The sequence below is a fragment of the Purpureocillium takamizusanense genome, chromosome 3 (assembly GCF_022605165.1).
Source record: "Purpureocillium takamizusanense chromosome 3, complete sequence".
In the NCBI taxonomy this organism is placed as follows: Eukaryota; Fungi; Ascomycota; class Sordariomycetes; order Hypocreales; family Ophiocordycipitaceae; genus Purpureocillium; species Purpureocillium takamizusanense.
In genome coordinates, this window is record NC_063070.1 from 3006858 (window position 1) to 3020360 (window position 13503).

Sequence of the window (13503 nt, forward strand, 5' to 3'; positions counted from 1 at the left end):
GCCTCGTGCCCTACACAGGGGGGTCCTCCCAGCCAATGCGGAAACTGAACACGACTGCCTCGATTCTCCAAGTAGAGGCGCCCAGGTACTTACTACCTTATGTAGCCCCGCGTTCACGTCTGTCCCGGCACGCGACGAGGAGTTGGTACGTAACATGAACGTCCATTTACTTCATCCTGAGCATGTATCGTAGTCCTCATCGCTTCCTCCACGGCTGCTTCCCGAGGCCCAGCGCAAAACATCAAAAAAGGTCCATGTGCCCTTTCGAGGAGCTCCGCTCCGCCTGCAAGCCACTGCCCCCCCCGCAGCTGCGATATGCACGGCGGTGGCGCCCCCCCTGCTCTGCCCTGCCCTGCCCCGCCCCGCCCCGCCTCCCATCCCTCCACGGCCGAGAGGCGCGGCCTGCCCGCCTTTGGTGAACGCCGGCGCAGAATTGGCGGCAGCAGCAGCGCCGAGCCGTCAGGAGCCGACAGCAGCCTTCCCTCCTCCGGCTGGCAGTGCCGATGGCAAGGCGTGGCCGAAGCAACCTGGTATGAGCACCGCTGTGATACCCGGTGGTGCATCTCAGAAATCTCGTACACGCGAGGACGGCGACACCCCCGGCCGGGGACATGCGCCTCCAGCATAATATGTACGAAATGCGTGCGTTGGTTCCTCATCATAATGGCATGGCATAACGCCTGCGATTGCGCTGGCTCTACTTCGTACGAACTATCCGCCTCCTAGGCAGTGTTGGTCTTTCTTGCCTGGCTGCCGATTCGACTGTAATGACATTCATCCTGCCCTGTGAACGCGCCTGGCCGCAGTTTCCGCATGCTGGTTCTGTCGTTGCAGATGGGCATTGATGAATACACTCACTGGAGCTACCTAAATAAGTCAATTAATCGGTCGCAGCGCCTGCCGCCCCTCCCCTCCCCCTCCCCTCGCCCCTCCCCCTCCTCTCTCCCCTCCTTCCCCCCCGCGGGCCCCGCGTTACCCTTACAGGCACCGGCACCGACATCGCATCGCCGCTCATCAGTCGAATCACGCCGCCCCCATTTCCAACGCGCCCTACCGTTCTGTCTGTCTGTCTGCCACCCTTCACACTACGAAGTACATCCAGCAGTCCAAACCTGCCCCGGAACGCCGCCGCCGCCGCCGCCGCCGCCGCCACTACCACCACTTTGACCCAACCCGCCCCGTCGCCGCCCTCCGTCCTTGTCGCCCTCCGAGAGCAGCGCCGGTCGGCTGACGCATAACGTAACCACCTAGCACGAGGTACCGCCCAGAGAGCGCACGCGGCGTCGGCTCTCGTTAGGCTCGGCGAGCCATGCATGTACCAACGGCGCGGTCGGCGGCGTCGTGACTGATGACAACACTCTACCCCTCTCACCGTGTTTCCTAGACCAGCGCCGGTGTAATTATATATATACCTGATAAGCAACCTACGCCAGCCATTTCCGTACCTAGCATGCTCTCATTCTAGCCCGCCGTGGTGTCATCGTCGCCTGACTTTCGAGACGCGTATCGACTAAGAGCCAAGTATAAAACAAGCGAGAGCGATTCGCATCTCCGTCGTCGTCGCCGCCGCCGCCGCCGCCGTCATGGGCCGCTACGAACTCGAGTATCCCAAGGACGCGACCAACCTCGTCAAGCGTCATGGCGAGCGAGGTCAGAACCGCCCGCTCTCAACCTCACCATCCTCCCCCTCCCTAGCCCCGCCCCCGCGCCTCGCGCGCAGCGCTCTTCCTCACTAACACGCACGCCCGGCGGCACGCATAAAACTAGGCATCTACGCGCTGGAGAAGATCCACGGCCTCATCAACAGCACGCTGCTGCTGCACGTGTCCTTCAACCCGCCCGGGGACTCGCCCTTCCCCGTCACCCTGCCTATGATCGGGCAGATGGGCTCCTTCGACCGCCCCAGCGCCTCGCTCGGCGACCCGCTGGACCTGTACGTCCACGGCTACGTCTCGGCGCGCATGTTCAACGTCGGGCGCGACGCCGGCGCCGAGGGCGTCCCCGTCTGCGTGTCCGCCTCCCACGTCGACGGGCTCGTCCTCGCCGTCTCCGCCTTTAGCCACTCCTACAACTACCGCTCCGCCGTGCTCTTCGGGCACGCCGCCCTCGTCACCGACGACGCCGAGAAGCTCTACGCCATGGAGCTCATCACCGATAGCGTCGTGCCCCAGCGCTGGCACAACACACGCCTGCCCCCCACGGGCGCCGAGATGCAGAGCACGAGCATCCTCCGCGTCAGGATCGCCTCGGGCAGCGCAAAGTTCCGCGACGGGGGCGTCAATGACGATAAGCACGACCTCGAAGACGAAGATGCCCTCAACAAGGTGTGGACGGGTGTAGTGCCCATCTACTCCACCATGGGCGAGCCTGTCCCCAGTGGGCACAACCGCATCGCCCTGCCCAAGTATGCGTCCGAATTCTTCGACGAGTTCAGCAGGGACAGCAAGGAGGTGGCGCTCAAAGCGGCGAACAAGAAGTCTGAATAGAATAAGAGGGGGAGGGGAGGGGGGGGGATCAAGGTTTGTCAAGAGGGGCATCAAGAGTGACCTGCATAATGGAATCGCGCGGGCATGGTGTGGCTCCTCAGTTTTCGTTGTAGTACGCGCGCGCGTGCAATGCACGCACCTCCAGAGCAAGCAGTTAATTTTTACGCTTATGCTGGCAAAAGAAAGAAGAGAAAAAAAGCTCTTTAAAATCCACATCACCACTGCTCCCACACCATGTCTGGTAGGGCATTCCGCATAATGGCCCAGTGACCCAAGGCACTCGTTTCGTGCCACTTGACCACGGCGCTCGTGTCGTTGCGCGACAGCACGGAGGCGTCCTCGCCGGACAGCAGCACGTCCTGGGCCACCTCGTGCTTCAGGGCCAGGAACTCCTCCCTGGCCGGGCTCCGCAGGAGGTCGCGGGCGGTCGGCGCGCGGAACCTCAGCGGCCCGGCCGTCTTCTTGCAGAAGATGACCAGGTTGGTGAAGTCGGGCGCGTGGCCCTTGGCCGCCTCGGCGTCGACGGGCGACTCGCGGAAGATGCGGCAGGTGGGGAAGACGTGCTTGATTGTGCGGTAGATGAGCTTCGGCGTCGGCAGGCTGAGGTCGCCGGCGTAGTTCTGCGCGCGCGCGCGTCAGCAAGTCAAGTCGACCGAGGTCCACTAAGGGGGGACGGAAGGGGCAGCAGTCTCATACAATGGCGACAGCGCCGTCGGGCTTGAGCAGCGCCGCGAGACCCTGGAAGAACTCGAGCGTAAACAGATCCACGGGCTCTGCGCCGCCGGTGAAGACGTCGTGGACGATGTAGTCGTACGTCTCCGGGGCCGAAGCAGCCAGGGCGGCCGTGTAGCTCACAGCGTCGGCAATGACGGGCGGGTTGTTCTCCTTGAGCTGGAAGTACTTTGCGGCCAGCTCGTAGACGGAGCGGTCAATCTCGACCACGGTCGTGTTGATGCCGAGAGTGACAAAGGCCGAGGGCGTGGTGCCGACGCCCAGGCCGCTATGAGACCGTCGTCGTCATCAGCCACCATGGTCTTCTTTCTTGGCCTGGGGGAAAAGGGACTTACACGACCAGGGCATGGGCGTCCTCGTCGGCCACGGGCTTGGCGCTCTCCGCCAGCCTCACAGCTTCGAGCATGGCAAAGACGCCGTATATGGGCTCCGAGACGTCGCCGTCCGCCGCCGCTTGGACCCAGTTGCCGCCGAGGAGGCTATGGTCGCAGCGCAGGGCGCGGAACCCCTCGCGCATGTTCTGCACGACGGAGAGGTAGCCCGTGACGGACTCGCGGCGCTCGATGAGCAGCCAGTTGTCCGACATCATGCGGCTGACGAGGGCCTGCGTGGCGGCGGGGGAGGCGACGTGCGGGTTCGCGACGAGCGTGTGCAGCAGCGGCGGCGCCGCGTAGACGAGGAACCGCGAGCGCGCCACCACGGCGTACGCGACGCCCAGGAGGAGCTCCAGCCCGAGGCGCGTGTACACGGCGACGGCGCGGCCCATGTTGGCGCGCAGGTGCTCGCCCGCGCGCTGCTCCACGAGCTTGAGCATGCCCCAGGAGCCGAGACCGGGAGCCGCGTCGGCCACGAACCCCGGCAGCATGGTGAGGCGCGCGCCGCCGCCGCCGCCGTCCCCCTCGAGGTCGTCGGCCACGGCGGCGGCGGTCAGGGCCGCGAGCGGGAACAGCGTCAGCGCCTCGGTCGCGACGGGCCCCCACTGCGCGCCGAGCCGCCCGCTGAGGCCCGCGAGGAAGAACTGCAGCGCGGGCGTGTACAGCGCGACGAGCGGGAGGGCCTGCGCGGCGCTCACGGGGAGGGACCGCCGCAGCGCCTCGTTGCCGGCCCAGCCCGCGAAGCAGCCCGCCATGAGGACCTTTGAGTGCCAGATGGCCGCGGGGATGGCCCCGTACACGGGCGACAGGTTGAGCTGCGAGACGTTGGAGTAGACGCCCAGCAGCGCCAGCAGGAGCGCCGCCCGGAGGTAGACGACGAGCTGCCTGCGCGTCCGGCCCGCCCACGTGTCGCTCCGGGCCTTGGCCGCGAGGCTCTTGAGCTCCCGCTCGAAGCGCTGCGGAGAGAGGGCATCGTCCGCCGGCGTCGACGACGGCTTGCTGCTGGCTTGTCCTCCGGCCATTTGGCGTTGAAAGGGGGGGGGAGGAGAGTAGTTTTGGGGGCGAAGCTAGCTGGTCGGATATGGGAGGATGGCCGCGTCTCTTGACTTGAGCGATGGGCGAGGGGAAGCTTTGAAGTTGAATGTCGCCTGGGCCAGCAATTGATCTGTCATTTCACCTCGAAGACAAAAAAAATCGACGGGCGTTGTTCTCGAAGCGAGACGCGCCTGGCGATTCTGCTACCTACCACCACGAGGAGGAACGGACGTCACACGTTTCATTCGCTGTCGTTTCATCCTGTAACCGCACGACCAGCAGGGGAAACATCAGTGCGGACGGAGACACGGACCAGCCGCCACCGCCACTGTCGAGCCGCTGTGGCGCGAGTGGCTGTGCGCCCAGATCCGAAGCCACAGTGACTTTGTACATTGTACAGGTATTCTGATGTAACTAGACAGACGCTTGCTCAGAAAGGCAGCTCATTATTTACTACTTTCAGGTCTTAAGGCTTTCGACCGCTCCATCGGCTTTCCAGTCGCATAGCGTTGCGAGCTCAGTGACGGGCACATAACAATGCACTCCGTACAGTACACGATCAGCCGGCATAGCGAGACGCTGGCGTCGCTGGAAGAGGAAGGCTGTTGGCGAGTTGATGGTGCAATCATGCGTCCTGCGCAGCGCAGCGCAACAACAGTGACGCCATTTCATTTCGACATTCGTTCATGTGCCAATCTAGAGGCATCGTCAGATGCGTCGCCCCAATGTAAATAAGACGCCCACCTCTCCATCCTGTCTTTTGCCCCCCGTTGCGCCCTAACCCCAGCGGCCCTTGGGCTTTACGCTCTCTCCCCTTCTTCGCCTCTCCGTTCCTGCGAACACCCGTGTATCCCGCCAAAAATCCAAATGACACCCCCGTCCTCTATCCGTCTCCCGCAAAGATCCAAAGCCGCTCCATACTCGTCATGGGGTCCCATCACACCGGCGTCGCATAGCTGTCCTCCATGTCGTCGTCGCTCGAGTAGTCTGCGCTGCGTGGGCTCTGCACGCTGCTGACATCGGCGCTGGGTATGTTGCTGAACCGACCGAGCATGCTGCCGCCGGCAAAGGAGCCAACAAAGGAATTCGGGAATGACGACGGCATCGACGGCGCTGACATATCCGCCAGGCTGCCGCTGCGGCTCATCGACGGCTTCTCCGGCAGCTTCTTCAGGAGGCCCGTCGAAATGTCCAGCATGGTCATGGCAAACTCCGTCAGGTTCCTGTTTTCGCCCGGCTTCGAGCTCACCGACAGCGTCCACCGATACTCGCCCAGCCGCCTCCGGTACCAGTCGGCCTCTTCTCGGCCGGGCGACGTCGCCCACAGCAGCGAGCCAAACGTGCCGATGAGGGCAAAGTTTGTCTTGGATGCAAAGTACCAGAAAGAGCTCAGGTGACTGGGCGTCAACCGGTTCACAAAGTCCATGGCCGAGATGAGGCGCGCCTTGGCCGCGCTGCGGCAGATGTGCTGAACATAGGGGTCCACCCCAGACGAGTTGGACGCCAGCGACCGAATGATTCGCCGGTGGAGTGTGATTTCCGTGGCAAAATATGCCAGGTGGAGGTAGCCGATGCTCGACAGCCTGCTCGTCGTCGTTGCCCGTGACGGCGAGTAGCTGCTGCTCGAGTACGGCTCGAGGCGGAGCGTGGCCGGCAGCCCGCCGTACCATTCCTTGAGCTTCAGCTGCACGGGCTTGGCCATGGACAGCACCAGGTGGGTCCCCTGCTGGCCCGCCTCGGAGATCGTGGTGGTCGACTGCAGCGTGTAAAACGTCTCGAGGATCTCGGCCAGGATGCCCGAGAGCTGCACCACCCGAGTGAACAGGAGCCGTCCCCGCTCAACGTCTTCCTTCTCGTCCTGGTCGTTCTCATCCCACTCGACGTCGGGGAAGTCGTTGGCTGAGAGAGGTCGGACCCCCCAGTTCGACAAGCAGATATGCGATGGGCGACCGTGGACGAGAGCACCCCACTTGTCCTGCATGTACAACGCCCAAGCAAGTCTCCGCCTCAGGCCCTTCTCCCACGGTGGGATCTTCCAGTTCGAACAGTCCAGGTGCAGTCCGAGCTCCTGCCCGATGGCAACGAGCTGCGCAGTCGGCGCCCACTGATCGCCCTCGGGACGTTGCGACAGCAAAAGGCCGGCCTGGATGGTTGACAGCTTTGGCCGGTTCATGGCGTCTGCCAGTGTCTGCCGAATCAACCTCTCGAGCTCTTGCACATTTGGCCGAGGCAGGGGGGACAAGTCATCACTCTGCTCCCACCAATTGATGGCCAGAATGTAGACAGCAGCCAAGATCGGAGGCGAGAATTCTCGATGCGACCGCTCGTACTTTTCCAGAAACACGTGCTTCTGGATGATCGGAAAGGCTGGATGGACGATCCGGAAGTACAAGTCGATCAATTTCCGTCCATGGGGTGCGACGACGGCCTCTATGGCGTCGGCGTCCTGGATGATGTGCTCGAAGCCCGGCGTGGCGTGGTCCGGTAACATCAAGAATGTGTCGGTATCGCTGACCTTGCGGAGAGTGCCCCTAGACAGCAGACTCTCGTCCTGGGGGTCAAAGGTGGACAGGTTGATGAGAGACGGCTCAAAGTCGGTTGTTGGACCAATGTACTGGCTGTACCGGTCATTCTGGAGGCCCAAGGTCCGCTTGAGCATCGTCGGGCCGCCGACATTGGCCATGTCCTCGAGGAAGGAGCTGCTAGCCGCAGTGCTCGAGAGGCTCGAGTTTTGAAGTCGCCGGGCAGATATGCCAGGGGAACTGAGACCAGTCACGCGTTAGCTTCACGTGGCGCCATAGGAACGAGCGCCTCGCCATATCGAATGCTGACGGACATCAGCCTGACAGGCGTGGCAAGCTGTATGTGGGAAGAGTCAGGGGAGATGGCAGCCAGATGATGTTTCGCTGCATCAAATCCCAGCAACCGGCTAAAAGATGATAAAAATAAAACACTCACCTTCGCTTCCCTAGTCCTGCGTCGTTGGATGAGTCGCCGTTCAGTTTCCTTTTTCGAGACTGCGGACTCGAAGACAATGAGCACTCGGAGCCGTTGGTCTGACAGGGCACACAGCCATCTTCATCATCGCCGAGCACACACTTGGTGCCAGAGAAGCGGCAGGCCTGGCAGGGTGGGGCCACGGATCCGGAGAAGGACGTGGACTCGGCAGTCTGCAGGCTGGCCGGGCCTATTTCAAAGCGGTGCAGGCTATCCTGGCGCTGGGGCGGCTGCTCAGGCCGAGGCGGCTTGGGCGCGATGGCTATGGGCGCCGTGCGTTGGACAGTTGCGTTGTGCGCCATTGATGGTAGCAGCATAGGCGAGCCACGCGAATGCGCACAGGACGATGGCCGTGTGATGGCGTCGGGAGACGCCAGAGCCCCAGCTTCCGTCGGGAGGGGACGGGGGTGGCAGAGCAGGCCGGTTACCCCAGACGCTCCGGTTTCCCGGTGGTCTGGCGCGGGTCGAGGGGATCAACGGCTGTCAGCGGTGCGAGAGCCTCCTATCGGCTTGCAGATGTAGGTAAGGAGGTCGGGCCAACCAGGATAGAAACGCGTCAAGCAGTTGGCACGACTGCAGGATACAGTAGAGCACCAATCCAGAAGAGGTTCCAGTAACCGGGGAGGCTAGCTTCTGGGCGCCGTTATCAGGCCGACAACGGAGGATTGCTATACGTGGATCGAAAAGGGCGCCGATAAGACGAGACGAGACTATCCCGTGGGGAAAGCTGTGCTTGAGTGGTTGTGACTATGTATTATAAATGGAGAAAAAAAAGAGGCGGCTGTCCGGGGTCTGGCCTGGCCGCCGGGGTCGATTTGACAAGACAAGCCTGACTTGCTTGAGCAAACGTGTTGTCGAGGCCGCGCCCTATGATATGGGGCTGTGGACGAGCGGCAAGGGCGCAAGTGAGTGAGCAGGCAGGATCCTTGGATTCCCGCGGTTGTCGCAAGTCAGGAGTCAAGTCACGACGGCGGCCAGGATGAGATAACCGTGGGTTATCGGCGTCATTGAGCTGGAGGTGGTTGTCGTCCCTTGGATGGTCTGGCGGAGGGTCCCGTCTGGTAGTAGTAGTAGAAGTAGTAGTAGTAGATGACACGGTTTATAGACGCATGGGGCAGTGGCGGCGGCGAGAGAGCGGCGTGACGATGTCAACTACGGCAGGGGAGCCGAGACGGGAGGCGATGGAATCTGCAGCGCGGGATAATGGGGCCTGCAAGTGGCCTGGCCCGTTGCGGTGTGCGAGGCGCAGACGTGTGTCTTATCAGGCGAGAGGAGGGAGAGAACGAGGAGGAGGGAGGGACGGAGGGAGGGAGGGTAAGAAAAGGAGAGGGAGGCGCGAAGAGCCAGGATGGCCGAGAGAGGGTTTTTTTACAGCCTGTCGTGGTGTCGCGGCCGACTACCAATGGCGGCGCGAGTGTTGAAAAAGAAGGAACAAAACAGGCAGAGCACTCACCCCGGCGGCGCCAGCAGTGAGGGTGACATGTGCTTTTTTTTCGCGGTTTGGCGGCGGCGTGGTGCTGTACAGTAAGCTGAGGCGTGCGACAGGCCGCCCGGGCTCCAAATTCCCCAGACTGGGGGGGGGGGCCGCGACCCTCGCTGCCGGATGGAACCCAGGGACCCCAGCGGCGCCATTAGCGCGCCTCAGGCGGTGGGTGCCACCATCCACAAACTGCCAGTGGAGGTGTGCTGGGCAACCACGCTGGGCAGCTCGTGGGGTGGAGTTTACCTCATCCATTCCCACCTCACTTTATTGCCCACTGCAGTGACAGGAAAACTTGGTGCCTCGCCCAGGCGCCTGGTGTGCGTACCGGGCAAAGGCGCCATGGATCTGATGCACGACCAAGTCCCAAGCACGTACCCGAATGGACGGCAGGCACGCCTGGGCAGTCGGAGGGGCGAAAGCGCCACGAGCTGGAGCTCTCCAGTGCGCAGCGCTGGGCGGGCCTTGGCCGTCTCGCACTTGGCTCCATTCGCAATTCAAGGTGGTATGGACCGCCTTACAGCGCGCCGACTGCCCGCCATGCTTTCGTCAGCAGCCGCTCTGCCTGCTCGGCGGCTCGCGCGTTCACGCGCAATAGATTCCCAACCGGAAATAGCAAACGACGGTGCTCGTACTAAAACGCGGCGGTGACAGGATTTGACTGCGATACCACGCTCGAAACGAAAACTAATATAAGGTACTCGCAGGTAGCGAAAATGGCGCGCGCAAGCCCGCCCACCTCTCGAGGCTTATCGCGGCGCACCAGGGCACTGGATTGGACGGATTGGACGGGCGGTCGCCCGCATTGGGCCTCGACGGAGCGCTAAATACAAGCGGTACCTGCTGCTCCTGCTGAGCTGTGTAAGGTTGGTAGGTACTGAGGTACTATAGATGGAGGCGATCCCAGGCCACTACTTGTGGTGGGCAGGCCAAAGGGTACGGTACCTTTTGCGATCAGGATCCATTTCCTGCGTTCTACTGCCAGTGACAGATGGACGTCACCCAACAACGATGGAGGTGCCCATTCTGCATCCCGGGGCCCGCCAGGTGGCTCTTTGCCTCGCAAGTTGAATGTTGGCTCCCCTCTGCTAATAGTGCGTGCTGTACGGAGTACTCGCATGTATGTATGTACTAGGTATGTATGCAGACAGATTGTGATCAAGTCGGCTCCCGCTGGAGCTCCCCTCAAGCTGTTGGTTTGGCGTTCCATGGTTCCCATGTGCTGCTGTCTTCTCTGCTTGCTGCCCTGCCTGCCCGGGCTGTGCCTTTGCGGGTTGCGCTTTCCATCTCCGTGCTCACCTTGCCGGCGCCCGGCGCTGAGGTTGGTCGCGGCTGCTCGATGGTGCCCGGGTGGCGTCATCGTCATCATCCGAACACGCGCCCCGACCGCTCCTGCCTCACGGCGCCCCGTGTCTCCGCGCGCCCACCACTGCCGTTCAACGCCAACCGCCCTGGCCCGCGACGCCCACCGCCCACACACAAGGACTTCTTTCCGGCTGTCTGTCTCCATGCATTGAACCACTCGCGAGCTGAGCTCGTGTCGCCAACGTCGACCCAAGATGGCTGCCACACGACACCCGGCCAACGTGATCGTCAACCAACCTCGACCGAAGCATAGGATCGGCGTCCGCGGCTGTGCCGACATAGCATGGCATGGCATGGGCATGGGCATGGGCATGGCTACAGAAAGACGCACCGGCGCCTTGCGCCTCCGTGCCCTGCCCTCGTCGTTCCTCGCCAGTTCAGGTCCGTCCCTGCAGTGCAGCCCATATCCCACTTCAGATCAGCGTCGTCCTCCCGCGCCATGCGCCGCCCCTTTGGCCCGAATGGCTGGCTGGCTGCTCCAGAATCCATCTCGGCGCCGGGCCCTGCAGCGGACCTTATCTTGACGGGACCGACGGACGCACGCGGGGCGGCTCTTATCAGGAGAAAGAAATACCTAATGGCAAACGGTGGCCACCGATACGCATACAATACGGCCACAATACCGTTCGGGAGGGAGGGCGGCGCACCACCACCATCCTCCGTTGGACGTGGTACCAACTACTTGGGCAGCGCGCCGACGGCCCGCCAAACCGCACCACGAGACCCAGTTTCGCAAAGTACCCGTACTGGCTCGCGACCCTGCCGTTCAACTATTACCAAATCGAAAGCCACCCATGTGCCTCTTTCTGCATGGCCCCGCCAAACCTCTAACGTAATGGATCTGAGCCCGCCGAGTCATTCTGCCAGGCCGCGTCTCGCGTCCCATCCGTTTGTCAAACGACGGAGCCTCGGTGAGGCCAAAGCTCGCACTCGTCTTCCCGTCAAGGAACTTTGGCACGCGCGGGCCAGCCACTCGACCCCGACTTTATATTAACATGACAAACAGATGCTACCACTGCTGCGACCTGCCCAGCTCAGCTGCTACGCCCGCGAGCCGCTTGCGCGAGTCTTGGCCCAAGATCGCTTTGCTTCCCAGGATGGCACTGCAGGCGCAATGCCGCCGCCCGTCCTCGGCCAGACGGACCAAGGTTGAACACCGAGGGATGGATCGTGCCAGGCCTGTCTGCGCGACGAATGTGACGAAACAACAGAATGACCCCGATGGTCCGCTTCTTGGCGCATCACATCGTCCCGACCCTTTGGTTTCTATTTTGATAGAGCGCGGCTGAGTGAGCTGTGCGCACACGACAAATATGTGCACGCGACAAGCAACGTTGTAGACGACGTCATAAGAGGCTTGAAAAATATTCGGGAGGTCGCTCCCAACACTACTACGACGTGCTGCTAGTATGTACGTATGTACAGCACAACCCCTGCAGCATCGTGTGTTTCGAGCGCTGTGGGGTAGTGTCGGCGGTCGGCCGTGCGTCCTGGCGAGGGGTATCGTGGCCTGCCACCACACTGGAGCCGTGGAACCGACACAGTAGGAGCGCCGCCGAAGCTGCACGACAAATGTGGCTGTACTTCGTACTGAGCAGTACGACCCGTGCGTGCCGAAGATGGTAATCATTGCATCGCCGGGCAACCAATTCATGTCCAAAAAGGCAACTTTTTGGTCGGGCGAGGGCCGCGATGTCCGCTCGGTCTTGTGACACGAGGGCAAGTGGACAGCATTATGTCAAACGACCACGCGACAGGCGACAGATCATCACATGATTGCAGGCGAAAATTGGTCATTGATTGCTACGTCAAACTCAGTACAGCAACGCATCGCATGCGCCCTTCCCGCATCGGGCACCGCGCCACGTGAGGGTATTCTATGGGGCGAGCGACCGCCGCTACACGTCCACGCTTGGTGTTGTAAGCCTGGACACGGCAGTCTTGATGAACGCCGCAGTCTCAGCAAAACAAAGGCATACGCCGTGCGCATAGGCTCAACGGGCCCCGTGTGCCGCTGCCTTCAGGCCGATGGTAGCCGACGGGAAATCATGATGCCGCTCTTTCACACGCCGTTGCACGTCGAGGAGGGCGACCACACCATGCATCGCTCTTCGTACGGTTCTGAAAGGTCGGAAGAGCCTCGGCACGGCAGCTTGAGGTGGAACTCGCGAACGATCTTGAACCCGAACTTCTGATAGAGGCGCACGGCCTCCATAGTGGCCTCGAGAATGACGCTCATGCCATCAGCCTCTGCACGCTCCAGAACGTGCCCCAGCAAAGCCGAGGCAATACCACACCCAGCCCATTTCGGATCGGTACAGAGAAATGTTACGTCTGTTGGTAGGTTAGAGGTATGCGCGGAAGGACAGACAGGCAACTCGCAGACGGTTTTGGACGCGGCCTCTCTCCAATATCAAAGTTTGACTCACGGTAGTACGGTTTCGCGCCCATCGCCTCCCTTCTGGCTCGTTCCGTCAGTTCACCGTACGAGTCCATAAGCTCAGTGTTGGACGGTTTTGAAAACGATTCGAGGTCTTTGGCAGCAGCCTCGTTGCTGCCGGCTTCGTGCACCAGCCACTTGATGAAGCCGGCCACCTCGCCGGTTTCCGAGACTCGGGCTACGAGCGTGCCTTTGTTCGCGTCACGGACGTGCTGAAGTGTGTTCCGGGCGAGCCATCTGTGGAAGTACTTGGCAGCAGCTTCGCCAGGGAATTGCGCTTGCGTGAGGGCGTTGTTCGTCATGGCCTGGAGGTGGACAGTGGAAACGGCCGGGGCCTGTTCCGGCGTCGGGTCGACAATGTCGAAGGCCATTTCGATACCCAGCAGCTGGCCTGAAGGGTGCCTTGGAGTCATGCCTAGTCTCGAGATCTTCAGGCGCGTTGCGCTCTCGGGGCTGGATGCTCACGTCGCAAGTCGGAGGGGCCGTGGGGAGTTTTTGGGGTTGCGCTGAGGGGAGCGGCGCCGCGGGATGCGGGCCCGGGCGACCCGCGGCCACCGAAGGCCCACGCCTCCGGACCCGGTGGCTTACCGATGC

General features: G+C 62.1%; 4 protein-coding genes across 5 annotated transcripts; 1 reads left to right on the plus strand and 3 right to left on the minus strand.

Annotated features, from left to right (window-relative positions):
* Positions 1–994: 994 nt before the first annotated feature.
* Positions 995–2518, plus strand: JDV02_004512 (uncharacterized protein). 2 transcript variants are annotated; one of them, XM_047985736.1, is made up of 2 exons: positions 995–1650; positions 1768–2518. In XM_047985736.1, the coding sequence occupies exons 1-2, from the start codon at positions 1584–1586 to the stop codon at positions 2484–2486; spliced, it is 786 nt and encodes a 261-aa protein (XP_047841713.1). In that variant the 5' UTR covers positions 995–1583; the 3' UTR covers positions 2487–2518. The 2 variants fall into 2 exon arrangements, with proteins under 2 accessions (XP_047841713.1, XP_047841714.1); XM_047985737.1 differs by having other exon boundaries at positions 995–2518.
* On the minus strand, positions 1704–4881 carry JDV02_004513 (uncharacterized protein). Its single transcript, XM_047985738.1, has 3 exons — positions 3554–4881; positions 3183–3486; positions 1704–3106 (listed from the first exon to the last, which is right to left on the minus strand). Exons 1-3 carry the CDS (start codon positions 4612–4614, stop codon positions 2702–2704), a joined length of 1770 nt encoding a protein of 589 aa, XP_047841715.1. The 5' UTR covers positions 4615–4881; the 3' UTR covers positions 1704–2701.
* A 195-nt stretch (positions 4882–5076) lies between these two features.
* DAL81_2 (Fungal specific transcription factor) lies at positions 5077–9141 on the minus strand. The gene is made up of 3 exons (XM_047985739.1): positions 7586–9141; positions 5372–7389; positions 5077–5323 (listed from the first exon to the last, which is right to left on the minus strand). Exons 1-2 carry the CDS (start codon positions 7939–7941, stop codon positions 5565–5567), a joined length of 2181 nt encoding a protein of 726 aa, XP_047841716.1. The 5' UTR covers positions 7942–9141; the 3' UTR covers positions 5077–5323; positions 5372–5564.
* A 3106-nt stretch (positions 9142–12247) lies between these two features.
* JDV02_004515 (uncharacterized protein) lies at positions 12248–13392 on the minus strand. The gene is made up of 2 exons (XM_047985740.1): positions 12899–13392; positions 12248–12803 (listed from the first exon to the last, which is right to left on the minus strand). The coding sequence occupies exons 1-2, from the start codon at positions 13320–13322 to the stop codon at positions 12532–12534; spliced, it is 696 nt and encodes a 231-aa protein (XP_047841717.1). The 5' UTR covers positions 13323–13392; the 3' UTR covers positions 12248–12531.
* Between the last annotated feature and the right edge of the window lie 111 nt (positions 13393–13503).